Source organism: Vombatus ursinus, unplaced genomic scaffold, assembly GCF_900497805.2.
Source record: "Vombatus ursinus unplaced genomic scaffold, bare-nosed wombat genome assembly UNPS02014779.1, whole genome shotgun sequence".
Classification (NCBI taxonomy): domain Eukaryota; kingdom Metazoa; phylum Chordata; class Mammalia; order Diprotodontia; family Vombatidae; genus Vombatus; species Vombatus ursinus.
In genome coordinates this window covers 46,333,015-46,347,989 of record NW_020954557.1, presented here as the reverse complement: position 1 = coordinate 46,347,989, position 14,975 = coordinate 46,333,015, and the positions used below count along the sequence as shown (strand labels likewise).

Here is a 14,975-nt window from a genome sequence, read left to right as displayed (position 1 = left end):
TTATATCTCACCCCTGTTACTTATTATCTGTGTGACTATGGGTAAGTCACTTCACCTCTCTGAGACTCAGTTTCCTCATGTGTAAAATGAGGGGTTTGGACCAGATGGTCCCCAAGGTCTCTTCAAGCTTAAAAATATGTTCCTGTGAAAGTTGGGAGTCATCTGCACAATGGTGATTTTAAAAGGAGAGCTTACTACTCTGGCCTTCTGGCTTTTAAATCAAGCCCTATGAATCACTTTCCTGGAGCCTGATTACCCACTAAGTGAATTGACAAAGCTGAGTCCTTTCAAAGCTAAGAACCAGCTTGACTCCACGGTAAAGCCGATAAGCTTTGCCTGTCTTCAGTATAGTCCCCCCCTCACCCCTGGAGACAAAAAGGAGAGAGATCCTAAGACGTTCTCAGCCTCTTCTCCTCAGGATTCCTCTTCCCCATAACAAAATAACAGTGGGGTGGGTATTTCAATAGAAAGAATAAGGTGTGTGTGTGTGTGTGTGTGTGTGTGTGTGTGTGTGTGTGTGTGTGTGTGGTGTAGTTTCATTGAATTTCAGAGCATGTGGTGAGTGAAGCATTCTCAACAGTTAAGTGAGCCAGAAGTTATCATTTTTGAAAAGATTCTCTAAAACAAACAAGAGGAGACTATTAAATGACTAAGGCTTGTGGGTAACTTGATTTGAAGTTTAGCTGTAGATTCCTCATTTTATCATTTAGCACAAGTCTTTAATATAACCCAGTGATGCAATCATAGACACACAACTGCCCATGTGTATCCACAAGCATCCATGGTAACTGGAAATTCTGGGGCTTCTGAGAACATGGAAATAGCTGAAGGGACCTTATTTGCAGGCTTAAGGCTCAATGATACTGTTGTATTCTTATTCAAAGAAACCAATGATTATCTTTCCCTTCCAATTTCCCCTCAATTCTCTCTACCATGAAACATACATCAGCATGCCTGGTGAAGTCACTGGCAGGAAATTAAGATTCACTTCAACTTTGGAAGAGAATTGACTTGTGTGATCACTGCTTAAGGCAAAACAAAATTTGGCAGGATGGATTATTCCTAAGGGTTTGAGTGTGGAGGAGAGGAAACTGAAGTGACATTTCCCAGTGGGAGAGCATAAGGGTTGTCATCTGTCCATTCGGTCCCTATGAGCCCATGTCAGTTAGAAGACTTTTCAAATGTTCAAACTGAGTAGGGTAAAGGTGGGGAGGCGGGGTCGGGGAAGGAAGATAAGAGCATAGCTCCTGGACCAAACTAGCTTCTCTACTTTGCGTCTAAATCCTCTCAGGACTCCCGGAGGGGCCGGAATCAACCTGTCTTTCTGATGGCCCTTTATATCATCAAGGCTATCTTGGGACTACAGCAGACCTCTCAGGGAAATTCAACCACCATAAGGCCTATGATTCTTGAAATTGGTCTTGAACTTTAAGGGCTATAGAGTAAGGTCCTGGAGCCCCAAAAGCCCAAGATTCACAAGAAGGGTATATCTGTTAGACCATGTGGCATACTCACAATTTGAAGGTTCACTCAGATATACTGTAATATTCTGATATTCCTTGAAAGACCATAACACATCATCAAACACAGTTGTATTGCCTAAATGCTTCCATAAACAGATGGATGCCTAAGGCAATAGCATGTCAGGACAACAAGCATTTATTAAGCACCTATTGTGTGCTAGGCACTATGATAAGTACTGGGGACTTAAAGAAAGGCAACAAACTGGTGCCTGCTCTTAAGGAGTTCACAGTCTAATGGAAGAGAAAAAAAACCCACATTAAATAAATAAACAAATAAGACACAACATGCAGACAACTATGTACAAACAAGATAAACACGGGATCAAATATACATAATTAACAGAGGAAAGGCACTAGCATTAAAGAGGGTCAGGAAAAGTTTTTACAGAAGGTGTGATTTTAACTGGGACTTAAAGAAAGCCAGGACACGGAGATGAGGAGGGCGAGAAGTCCAGGCATGGGGAGAGCCAGTCAAAATGCTTAGAATGAGGAGATGGAGCATCTTGTGTGGGGAACCACAAGGAGCCAAGTGTCACTGGGTCACAAAGTTGAGCAGAAGACTAGAAAGGTAGTAATATCTCCAAGAGTCAAAATAATCAACTTCAAGATTTACACATACAGAGTTTCGCCGACATCGATACATTTGATCTTCATAACAACCCTGTAAAACTGTGGATGTGTCATTGTCCCTATTGTACAGATGAGGAAACTGAGCCTTGGAAAGTTTAAAGGGTTACAACAGCAATTAAGCAATGAGCCCCAAACTCAAGTGTTCTGACTCCAAGTCCAGCATTACTTCCACCACACCTCAATGCTTTTTTTGGCTATTTCAGTTTAAGTAAAGACCATAGATGACTGAGCCATAGAATCATAGAGCTGGAAGAAATGCCAGAGAGCATCTAGTCTAGTCTCATCATTAAATAGATGAGGAAAATGAGGAAGGTCTAGAGGGATGAAATGGTTAAGCCAAAGGCACAATTGTGGTGGAGAGAAGCCTAGAACCCCTGCTTCCTGCTCCAAGATGATCTCCACTACTCTGTGACCTCTTGTTGCCATATCGCTCTGCCTCCTCTGTGGGAGATTATTATAACTCCAGCCCAGCAATAACAGTGACAGCTACATGTCAAGAGCAGTACATAGTCAGAATCACTCAACTCCTGGTCCTACTTTTATAGTGCTTTTAACTCCCTAATATGAGCTGGTACTTCTATAGTACTTTGAGATTTGTAAATGAGGCAGCTAGGTGGCACAGTGCTAGAATGTGGGACCTGGAAACAGGAAGATCTGAGCTCAGATCTGGCTTCAGACATTTGCTGGCAAGTTAGTTGACCACTGCTTGTCTCAGTTTCCTCATCTGTGAAATGTACAATTTACCTCCTACGGTTGTAGTGTGGATTGAATGAGATAATATGTGTAAAGTGCTTTGCAAATCTCCAATTATCATAGCGTGTGCCCACGGCTTACACACCTCTCGTTTGAACCTCACAATGATCCTATGAAGAATGTGCTACAGGTATTACTGTCCCAGTTTTAAAGTTCATGGAAACTAAAGTGAAGAGATATTGAACCCCTTCATTAATTCATCTAACAAGTATTTTTAAAGCACTTATTAAGTGCCAGCCCCTATGTTAGGTGAATACAAAGAGAAAAATGAAAGTGTCCCTACCTTCAAGGAGCTCAAATTACAACTAAACTACATAGGCGTGGGGTAGCAAGTGGGTCCCTTTACCTCTGGACCTCAGTTTCCTTATTTACAAAATGATATGATTAGACTAAGGGCAGCTAAGTGGCACAGTGGGTAGAGCACCAGGCCTAGAGTCAAGAAGACCTGTGTTCAAATTTGGATTCAGATGTTTAGGATCTGTGTGATCCTGGGCAAGTCACTTAACCCTGTTTGCCTCGGTTTCCTTGTCTGTAAAATGAGCTGGAGAAGGAAATGACAAACCACTTCCATATCTTTGCCAAGAAAACCCTAAATGGGGTCATGAAGATCTGGACACGACTGAAACAACTGAACAATAACAATAAGATGGTTAGACTAAGGAGACTTTAAAGTTGCTTCCAGCTCTCTCAGTTCTGTGTGGGGTGATCTCATCAGGCAGACGTGCTCACTGGAATTGTTCTCATCTCACAGTTGTAAACACCACAGTTGGTTTTGTTCTGTTGTTGGAATCCCAGAGCTGGCTGTTGCTGCATTGTAATATTTAAGAACCGTTATTTGGATATGCCTAATTGAAGCTGATCATATCCTTTTGATCAGAGAATAGGGGTGGGGGGAGAAGGGAAAGGACAAAGCAACATGTGAACTTAATAAAACTACGTTCTCTGATGAATTTTTGGTGAGGGAGGGAAAACAATCAATTTGAAGCTTCTTTCATTAAAAGAAAAAAAATTTAACTGTTATTTTTAGGCAACAGCTTGCCCAGAGCTCTCCCAAGGAGTGTGATGTTCTCCACCAGCAAATAAACAAGGTAACTGAAAGTTTGGAAACCCCAAGTCAGGGTAGTCTCATTTCAGAGACTGGTCTGAAAGATGCCTGGATCTATCTGTTCAGTCCAGCCATCACCACACGAAACTGTTAGTGAGGTTTTGAAGTCTTTGAGACAAAAAAGCCAGCTTGCTAAAGAACTCTAGTTCAGTAGAAAGACAGGGAGGTACAGTGAACACAAGAATCAAAAGGCTGGAAATTTGCTGCTGAGAATAAATGCGAGCTGCTCCCTGAGGTGATTTGTCTGCGCACTTCACTTTCTACAGATGTTAGAGCCTCTTTCTGAGTGAGGACCCGAGGTTCTCTGGTAGCACTTTGATATCCTGCTCGAATTCAATATGTGAAATGGGGGAGTCGCTCTGTGACTTGGAGCACAGAGCCAGCTTTGAAGTCTGATCCAATTTTGGCTGCTCAGTATTTGATGTTGAAAGGATGAAATGAAGAAAATGTACAGTTTTTGCCAGTAACTCTGCTGAGCATATGTAAGATTAAAAAAACAAAATCCTTTGGATGATGTACTTAGAAATGTTAAGTAGATTAATACCTTCCTATAGGTCAGTGGGGCTTCCCCCCACCCTTTTCCTTGCTTATAGATACAAATAGAGTATAAGAGAAAAATAAGCATATAGCTGTTTTTTTAAAGACTATGGTCTAGAATGAACTTGGGAGAGTATGAGGGTCTACAAGTTCAGGGGAAGAAAAAGGAAGGAAGGAAGGAAAGGAAGAAAGAAAGAAAGAAGGAAAGAAAGAAAGAAAGAGGAAGGAAGGGAAGGAGGAAGGAAGGAAGGAAGGAAGGGAAGGAGGGAAAGAGGGAAGGAGAAAGAAAGAATGTTAACAAGACCCAGGTAACTGGTTTCAGTCACCAGTAGCCCCAAGTATGACCCCACTTCATTCCAATAGAGAGTTGAAATATTAAACAAAGTGAATCACATTGGCTTTGCTTCTTCCTTTACAACCAAGGTTAAGGGCTATCTTAGTTAAATGGGAATAGCATTCTCCAGGTTCCTTATTCACAGTGTACAAATGGTTTCTTTCCCCAATTGGTTCCTTCTGAAGCTTGCAGTTTCCAGGAGTGATTCACTACGGTCTACTCGGGTGTCTGCTGGTTCTCCAGATCTTCGATTCTCAAGTCCTAAGGAAGGCTCACAAAAGCCAGGTAAGAAGTGCCCTGAGAAATAAGGTTACTGCTCTCAGTATTAACCAGCTGTATGTTGCCTGTGCTATTTGTATGTTTGTTTATTTATTGATGAGTCATTTTCAGCAGCCCTCTCCAGAAGAGGAATCGGTGAGGAAAGGGATTGATTGTAGACACCCTCTCTACAGACATGGAAGTCAGGTTTGTTGGTAATAGGAGCAAAAGGTTCAAGTGTCAGAATCAGAACAGCAGGAAAGGAAACCTGAATCAAGGGATACAAACAACTCTCTACACTCTATAAAAGGGAACTTTCCTTCTAAGGGAAGAAAATGTATATTGAAAACCGTATTTCTGCCTACAGTTGTAAGTCCCCTGGACAAGGAAGCAGCTTCAAAACTTACTCCATCTTATAAAAAGAAAGACAGACAGATGGCTGGGCTTGTATTGTAGCAAATTTATTCAGCCAAACAGAAATATCTGGAATCTGGGCATTGATATGGTGTAGCTCCCCAAGGGCAGAGACTGTCTGGTGTATTTCTTTGTATCCTCAGTGCTTAGCATAGTGACCGGCACATAGTAGGTGGTTTAATAAAGGCTTATTGACTGACTGCATCTGTGTAGGGAGTGATTCTATTCTTCTTGCTAATATTGTCATTTTTTAAACCAGTAGGATCAGTCCTATCTTTTCGCCTTCTTTAAAGTGGTCACTCCTGGAACTTTTTTTCCCTAAATTCCATTCTACAAAGTATGATAAAAAGTTAATTTTCATGCTTATATATGACTATGATTTACAATTACATAAGGGCCTAAACTGTTTATGAGGAATATTCATGAGCCAAAAGAAAATGCAAAATAGAGTGTATGAGTGTTCAGGACACTTCAAGGGAAGAAACCTTTTCAACTTGAAAGCCTTGGCGGTAACCTCTGATGCGCGATCTCTTTCTCTGACGTAGGAGCATGATTCTCAGCCCATACCTGACTCGTTGGTGTCATTTTCTTGTTCTGCAGCCTATTTGTCAGTGACAAGAGAGAATCTTTGTAGGAACGTTGTACAGAATAGGAAATTCATTATAAATTTAATATGACCTTCAGTCCATATGGAGCTCAAATTCTTGGAGAGAGACCAGAGAGGGTGTGCCCATCAAAGCAGAACTCTTTTAAATAGATATATGTTAAATAGTAAAGCTGTCAAGGAGAAATATTTTCTATGCCCCAAGCCAATGTTTAGGGATGGGTTAAGGAGATGCTGAGGAAAAGGGGGGCACAAGAGGAGGGAGCAATATGATGATTTTGGTTCTTAGAGTGATTCAGTAAAACTATACATTAAAATATTGACAATTATTGTTGTTCAGTCATTTCAGTAGGTCCAACTCGTTGTGACTCTGTTTGGGGTTTCCTTGGCAAAGATCCTAGAGTGGTTTGCCACTTCCTTCTCCAGTTCATTTGACAGGTGAGGAAACTGAGGCAAACAGGGTTAAGTCACTTGTCCAGGATCACACTGCTATTAAGTGTCTGAGACCAGATTTGAACTCAGGAAGATGAGTCTTCCAGGCCCAGTGCTCTATCCATTGTTCCACCTCGCTGCCTCTAAACAGCAAGTGGGAGCTGAGATGGAGGAGGGGAAAAACAGGAAGAGAAGAGGGAGAAGATAAGAAGCAAAAGAATGCTTGCTTTTCAGTATATGTAAATGCAATATTGGTTTGTTCAACAGAAGAACTTAACAAGATAAACTAATCGAGAAGCAAACTCATGAAAACAAAAGTATCATCATAACACATAGTTTTCAGGAGAAAAAAATAAAATATCTTATACTTTAAATGAATAACTAAAAAGGAAACCATTCCTTCTATAAAAGGAAACCAAAACTTCTGAACATTCCAAATTATTCACATGCTTGCTTGCTATTACTTTTAAATATGAATTTTTGAGTTCCCAGTATCATAGAAATTGTAGTAGAAGCAAGAATGCAATGTAACAGTAAGTAAGCACTATTTAAGTGACAACTCATTTTAAATGCATTTATGATAGACCTGAATGGAAAAGCAAATCAATTAGTACTCCTTCTCTACCCACACCCCTAATAGGTGCAGCATGCTAGTAGAAAAAATTAGCATGATTTGTTCTTTGGAGGTAAACATGAATGGTTGTCATTGCACACACACTTGCCTCCAACATTAGGAAGTGATAAAGAGAAATTCAAGGAGAAAGGCTGGAGAATGTGTATATTTGTGTGTTTTAAACAGTCACCAGTTTACAGCAAATAGCGTATGCTACAAAATTGCTTTACAATTAACTGTCCCCTTTTGGATGATGTTCTTCCCCACCAATGGCCCATGTTTGATCTGAACTCAATTTTTCACGGAAACTGGTGTCTAGTCCTTTTCTAATCTGTTATGGTCACATGGAAAAAAATGTGTGTTGGCACTTTCCACTTCAAAAACACCAACATACAACGAATGTGTTCTCACATGTGGTTAAAAAAAATTACTTCATCAAAGCCTATGTGTTTTATTAAATGAGGGTGGGAAAGAAATATTAATTAATATGATTAAATCATGACAACTATCTTGAGCATATTGCCAGGAGATCTGTCAATGAAGGGACTGTACTAAGTGATTTCCATGATCCTGGCTTTAACATTTATATCTCAATGAAACACCGCTGCCTTACAAGTATGAATATTGGGAGCTGACTCATTTTCCACATCCTAATAGGAAGGGATTGCACATAACAGGTAAAGGGTATTCAGAAAGCACAGTACTTTTCTTCCTTATCTAAAGCATTTAATTTGTGCTGCACCAATAGAAAAGTCTGGAGTTCTGACTGACTGATTTTGCCACAGTAAAATATCCTTTTTACTTGATAAATTTGGGAAATCAGCTGGTCAATATAAGTGACATTTCCCAGATAACCTAAAAATCTCTTTAAACTGCATAGTTTTTTCTATTTTACTTATTTAGAAATTCTCCTATGTGTCTTCTTAAACAAAGATCTCTGAATATAAGTTAAGCATTTTCTTGATAACTTGGGATCATTATGAACATCAGGTGTTGTGAAAGAAGGAATAGACTTCCAGAGGCTATGAATGACTGACTGAGTAAATGAATGAATGAATGAATGAATGAACGAATGAAAAAGAAATGATTAAGTGCTATAAGGATGTATTTATAGTATCTTTACTATATTCTATAGAGAATAATGGGCAGCTGGGTGGCACCATAGTGCACAGAGAACCAGGCCTGAAGTCAGACTTATCTTTCTGAGTTCAAATCTGGCCTCAGACACTTACTAGTTGTGTGACCCTGGGCAAGTCACTTATCTCTGTTTGCCTTAGTTTCCTCATTTGTAAAATGAGCTAGAGAAGGAAATGACAAACCACTCCAGTATCTCTGCCAATAAAACTCCAGATTGGGTCATGTAGAATTGAACACAACTGAAATGACTCAACAACGATATAGAGAATAATACTATACTGTATAGAATGAGGACCCATTCTTAACTCTAAAAATTTTCGCAGACTCCAAACATGATAGTAAATATACTATTTATATCTGTTAATTGAAAAGCCCCTATGAAATCAATCAAGCTTTTAAGTGAATTTATACTTTATTTATCAAAGCAACATCTAAAGAACAGCGTGGATTAGTGGAGAGAGGGCTAGTCTTAGGATCCATATGATTTAAGTTTAAGCATCGCCTCTGACACATGCCAGCTTTGTGACCAGGGGTAAGTTACTTAACTTCTCGGTACCTCAGGCAACTCTCTAAGACTATAACTATATATTCTGATCTGCATTGGTGGAAAGAGTTTTCATATCATGAGTCATCTACACAGATGAAATCATAGGTCTGATTCTTTACCCACACTCACCCCTGAAAGACAGAGCAACAGAAAATGAAAGAAAGAAAGAAGAAAGAGGAAAGAAGGGAGAGAAGAAAGGAAAAAAGATTAACACATAATTTTGAAAAAAAATAGTAATGCACATATGTATGAGACATTGTCTGCAAAAAAAAGTTTGCATATATGTTATACTGAGTTGCATTCAGTATTTTATTGGAGCTTACTAAAGATTAAAAGGACAATCCTTGATATACACGTGAATTTCTGGACCTTTGGCAGTTGCTCCACATCCCCTGCAAGGGTCTGCAGTTCATAGTCTAGGAGCTACTGCTGTCCTGGTAGAAATAAGGCAACACGGTTCAGTGGAAAACATGCTAGATTTGAAGTCAGAGGATTTGAATTCATATCCTGTCTCTATTACTTACTACATAGATGATCTTGATCCGGATCAGTATTTTAATTTCTCTGGATTTCAGTTTCCCCATCTGCAAAATGAGGGAATTGGACTCAATGACTTCTAAGTTCCCTTCTGGCTCTAAACTTGTGATCCTATAATAACCTTTAAAGATGCTTAATTCTCCCTGACCATCCAGTACAAACTCAACAGGACTGTGAGCAAGAGCTGTTGAGATGGTGGTTAATTACAGTCTATGTCGTGCCTTCTTGCATTGATCTGATTTTAATATTTTTTTTCTTACACAAGTCAGGTCTTCTCAGCAAACCTCAGGTACTTAGAGTTCATGACTGTTTTTAATGTACACATTGTATTATCCTCCTGTGCCTTTCGTGGTGCACATTACCGGTTCTCCTTATCTTGGCTGTAATTCAACAACCAGAAAGAAAACACCAGGGTGGATTTTTCTCCTTGGCCCTCATAGGACTGGAACTTGAGCTCAATCTGGACAAGAACTATTACAAAAATAGAAAGCTACAACAGGCAAAACAAGCCATTAGGTCAATGCAAAAGAGCCCCCCAATGCTGGCAAAGGATTGAAGTACTTTGCCAAACTGCAACCACCCTTATCATAACGAGCTCAGATGTCATCCATTTGGAGATAAATGTTTACACAATGGAGTCTCAAACAAAGTCCAAATAATCGCTCTGGGAATCACATGGAAACCAGACTGCACTCTTGAAAGCTTGGCTACTGCTCCTTTGAGGTCCCTCCCAAATTTCATTACCAAATGTCACATAAAATACCGTGTAGCCACTCACTCTTAATTTCAGGGCCGTCTTTAGGATTCTGAATCCTTGCTGTTTTTAGCTTCCTGGTTGTTGATACTGTCCTCTACATTTTGTCCTATCCCATAAAATTTGCCATAAGCACATCAGTTGTATTTATTCATTATAATCATAAATGTCATATTAAAGAAAACACAGGCAATGTACCTGATCATCAGTACGTAGTCAGGACACACACACACACATATACATACATACATACATACACACACTCGCATGCGCACACACACACACAAATGCCTTTCACTTAAAGAAGGTTTGTAGATGGGAAGATATTTCCCCATTACCAGGGTAAATGTTATATTTGCTTCCTTCTTAGAAGCAGTGTGAATAGATCTTGTGCACACGTGCACAAGATGGGGGAAGAATGATACTTTTTTGTATACATGATTTCTAAGAGATTGACAAGTCTATTGACTCTGTTATTATATATGGTAATATATTATATTATATTATATCATATTATATCATATTATATTATATATAGTATGTTATTATATTATATATTATAGTTATTCCCAGTGCTGGCTTTATGATTATTAGAGTGTCTTCAGCCATCTCACATATTGTTATGAATTTGCATCTTGAAATTAAAATTAATTTTAATTCCCTTTAACTAATATATATATATATAATTTGCCACAGAGTAAGAAGGAATCTTAAAGTAGAGAACATCTGAACTGCCAAAGTGTAGGGAATTACTGCTTTAGGAGAATGTTATTCTCATCTTCCTTCAATAAGGAGAAATTGTTATCCTAACCTAGTTTAGCTTAGTTATTTTATAGCAATATCAGTGAAGTGAGAGGCAAGTGTAGCATAGTCAGATAACAGCTAGATTCAGAGTCAGGAAGACCTGGATTCTAGTCCTGCCTCTAACACATGCTAACTAGCCTCCAGGCACTCTCTAGGTTCATGAGCTACCTGAGCTACATCATAGGTGCTACCCCAGGTGTTCCTCCCACCATTGAAATCACAGGTCTAGTCCCTCTCTCCTCTTCCTTTGCAAATCAGTGAAGCCCCTAAAAATCTAGGTATGGAACCAGGGATTTGGGGTATCCTGGGGCAGGGAAATACCATTATTGCCTTGTGGTTATAAAGAGTAGGATTTCCATTTCAGTGGGCAGTCATGAAATGTATAACATATATGAAGCACTGTGCTAAGTACATAGACAAAAATGAAACAGTGCCTGTCCTCAATGAGTGTACATTCTACTGGGGGCATGCAACACATACATACAAGAAATTAATGCAAGATAATTTGAAGAAGAAGGGAACACTCATAACTGGGGGAGAACTCTAGTAACTAATAACTACTTCCTTCTTTCTCTTTTCTTCCATACTGACACACCCAGCCTCAGTCAACTGAAACCTGTTAAAGACCTTAGCTTAAAGAGGTCAAGGTCTCCCATTGCTTCCAGGGCCATCTCTAGTCATCCTGATCTATATCTGGCCACTGGACCCAGATGGCAGTGGAGGAGAAAGTAAGACTGATGACTTTGCACAACCCTCCCTCACTTAAATCCAATTCAGTTGCATGTCATGGCATCACCTTCCTAATGTCATGGTCCTCTTCCAGAACAAAGGACAACCAATAATGCCGACACACCTAAGATTAGAGAGAGACTCCCGATGGGCCAAGTTAGACCAGGAGCACTGAAGCCAGATAGAATAGCTTAGAAAATTTTAGTACCTCATTAATCCAAGATACATTAATTTTGTTTTTATTTATAATTACCTTATCTGAATTTGTATGTTCTTTTCCCTTTTAAATAGATCTTAGAAAATGTACTTATGTGTGGAGGTATGTACATTTGATGTATCCCTTCAGTAGAATGTCAACTCCTTGAGAGCAGAGGCTATTTTCTTTAATTTTGTAAATGGGGAAATGTCTTCTCATCTGGAAGCATTCTCTAAGTAGAAGGTAATTGTCTATGTCTGCTTTCCTAACTATATACTGTTATGTTGAAACCTATGCCTGGTAGCCTCAGTAACTTGCACATTTTGGGGGGGACCAGATTCTATTTTTATAGGGAACTCCCAGTAAGGAAACTCCCTCTACCAATGAAGATCAATACCTGCTCTGCAATTTACAGTCTTAGAGAATTTCCTGGGGACACTGAGAAGTTAAGTAACTTAATGTTACATAACTGATACGTATCAGAGGCCTTGTGTGACCTTGGGCAAGTTATTTAACCTCTTTGGGTCTCAGTTTCCTTAACTGTAAAATGGGGTGGGGAGAAGTGTTGAAGTAGATGATCTCTAAGCTCTGAAAATACACCACTATAGTTGTCTGAAGTGAATAGGAACAAGGTATCAAATATTGGTGGCAGGGGTAGAAGATGGAGGTGATAAGTAATCAGGGTACAAATATGATAGATAGTTAAACTCAGGGAGCCAAGCTGGCTTAGAGCCAGAGGAAAGTCCAAGTAGCTTGGTGCCTTGAGTTGGGGACTTAGTAAGGAGACTAATGAAGATAGTCATGAGTAAAAGTGGAAGCCCTGGGGGCCAAAGGCAAAGGACTGTTTCTGAAAAACAGCTGGAATTCTCAGGAAGTTACTCAAGACTCACTGAGGCCTGCATCCCCAATCTTTTCCGAAGTGTCCTTTTGCTAATACAGAATTCTGTTTTCTAATTTTATACTTACTTGCTTTATGTGAAACCTCTCATATCTATAGTCAGTCCTAAGACCATTTGTCTTCTAGTTTGACTTGAAGAACTTTTTAAAAATGAAATATTTTATTTTCAAACAAACCACACAGCTTCTCTCAATCTTTCCTCCTTTCCCTACCTTACCCCCATTAAGAAAGCAAGAAAAATAAAATACCTATTGTAAACATGTCCAGTCAAGCAAAACAGATTCCTACATTAGCCATATCTATTATGTCTCATTCTGTACTCTCAGTCCATCTCCTCTCTATGTAGAGATGGGAAACATGTTTCATCATGAGTCCTCTGGGATCATGGTGTTGATCAGAGTTCCTAAGTCTTTCAGAGGTGTTTGTCTTTACAATGTTGTTTCATTATACAAATTGTTCTCCTGGTTCTGTCCACTTTACTTTGTATCAGTTCATAAAAGTCTACCCAGGTTTCTCTAAAATTGTCCCTTGAACGACTTTTCTTAAAGCAGATGAGATCCGCTACACATTCAGGATTACCTTTACCCTGCAGAACAAATTAAACAAAAAATGAAACATGACAGCAAATAAATATATTAAAAATGTAATAGTTCACCACAACTTAGACCAATGTCTAAAATTGCATGTTTCAAAAAGGTTTAAGTAAGAGTATCTCTCACATCTGTCCTCACCTTTTTATTTCCAAACACACCAACCTAATTCAGGCCTTCATCATATGGGGAATTGTACTAGATGCCTCCTGAGGTGCCTTCAAGCTCTAATGTTCTAAGATTCTTTCTTGCAAAACAATTGCGAAAGCTTTTTTACTGCTTGTTCCCCTTCCAGTCTCTCCTTACTGCAGTTTATTCTACAGACCACTTCCAGATTACTCTTCAGGATTGAAAAATCTGAAAATGTTATTTCTTGTTACTGTTGTTCAGTTATTTCAGTCACATCTGACTCTTCGTGACCCCATTTGGGATTTTCTTGGCAAAAGTACTGGAATGGTTTGCCATTTCCTTCTCCAGCTCATTTGACAGATGAGGAAACTGAGGCCAATAGAGTTAAGTGACTAGCCCTGGGTCACTCAGCTTGTTAGTGTTGGAGGTTTGAATTTGAACTCAGGTCTTCCTGACTCTAGGCCCAGCACTCTATTCATTGTGCCACCTGAAAATGTCATGTTCCTCCTCAAAAACCTTCTATGATTTCTACTTTACCCTGGTTTAAGGTACCTCCACAATCTCGCTCCTACATATCTTTCCGTCTTATTTCACTGTTCTCCTCTTCACATTCCCTTGACCACATTTCATACTTTCTTTTCTCCTTGACTCCGTTGATATTGTTACCTATTCCTAAAGTACGTGCTTTCATCCCAGCTAGAATGCCACAGAAATGATCACTCCCTCCTCAAAACTCATAGTATATCATGCCTCTTTTATGTGCCAATCATATCCTGCTTTGTATCATATTTATTTGTACCTCTGTCTTGTCTCTCCCATTAGATCACTCATTTCAGAAGGAACTAAGTCTTATTTATCTCTGTATCTTCCCTAGTGCTCCTCACAGTGTTTTGCACATAGAAGGTGATTCATAGATGTTGAATGGATGAATGATTAACTGTGCATGTGGCATTTTTTTAAATCCTCTTAACACAGGAAGATTCACTGTTACCATCAGTGATCTTTGAGAGGATAGTTACTGCAAGAATAGATGCTGCAAGATTGTAGTAGAGCAAATACTGTCCTGATTTTCAAGAGAGGGAGAGGGAGAGGGAGAGAGGGAGAGGGAGAGAGAGAGAAAGACAAAGTATGGAGTCTTTAAAGCATAGCCCAATGACTTTGACTCTGAATGATGAATATTTCTCTTAAAGAAGTGGTTAATGATCACCTAGAGAAGGAAGAAGTGATAATGGAGCTGGAAGGAACCTTAGAGGTCATCCTAATCCAACCCTTTTGTTTTACAGGCTCAGGAAGATTGATGACTTACTTGCCCAACTTCTAAGCTAATCTCATATCCCTCTGTGACAAGGTTATTAGACCACTAGGTTAGGAGAATGCCGTAGATATAATTTAACCTATATTTTAGCATAGGATTTGATAGAAGCTCTCATCCATTCTTGCAGCCAAGATGG

The 14,975-nt window shown here is 39.3% G+C and overlaps 1 protein-coding gene across 1 annotated transcript in view; it reads left to right on the top strand.

Moving 5' to 3' along the window:
• MYO3B (myosin IIIB) overlaps positions 1 to 14,975 on the top strand; it is a 628,721-nt gene that overhangs the window by 446,769 nt on the left and 166,977 nt on the right. The window contains exons 30-31 of the mRNA XM_027865702.1: positions 3,934 to 3,994; positions 5,068 to 5,167. Of these exons, the coding sequence (XP_027721503.1) occupies positions 3,934 to 3,994; positions 5,068 to 5,167 (161 nt within the window). The remainder of the gene's footprint in view (positions 1 to 3,933; positions 3,995 to 5,067; positions 5,168 to 14,975) is intronic.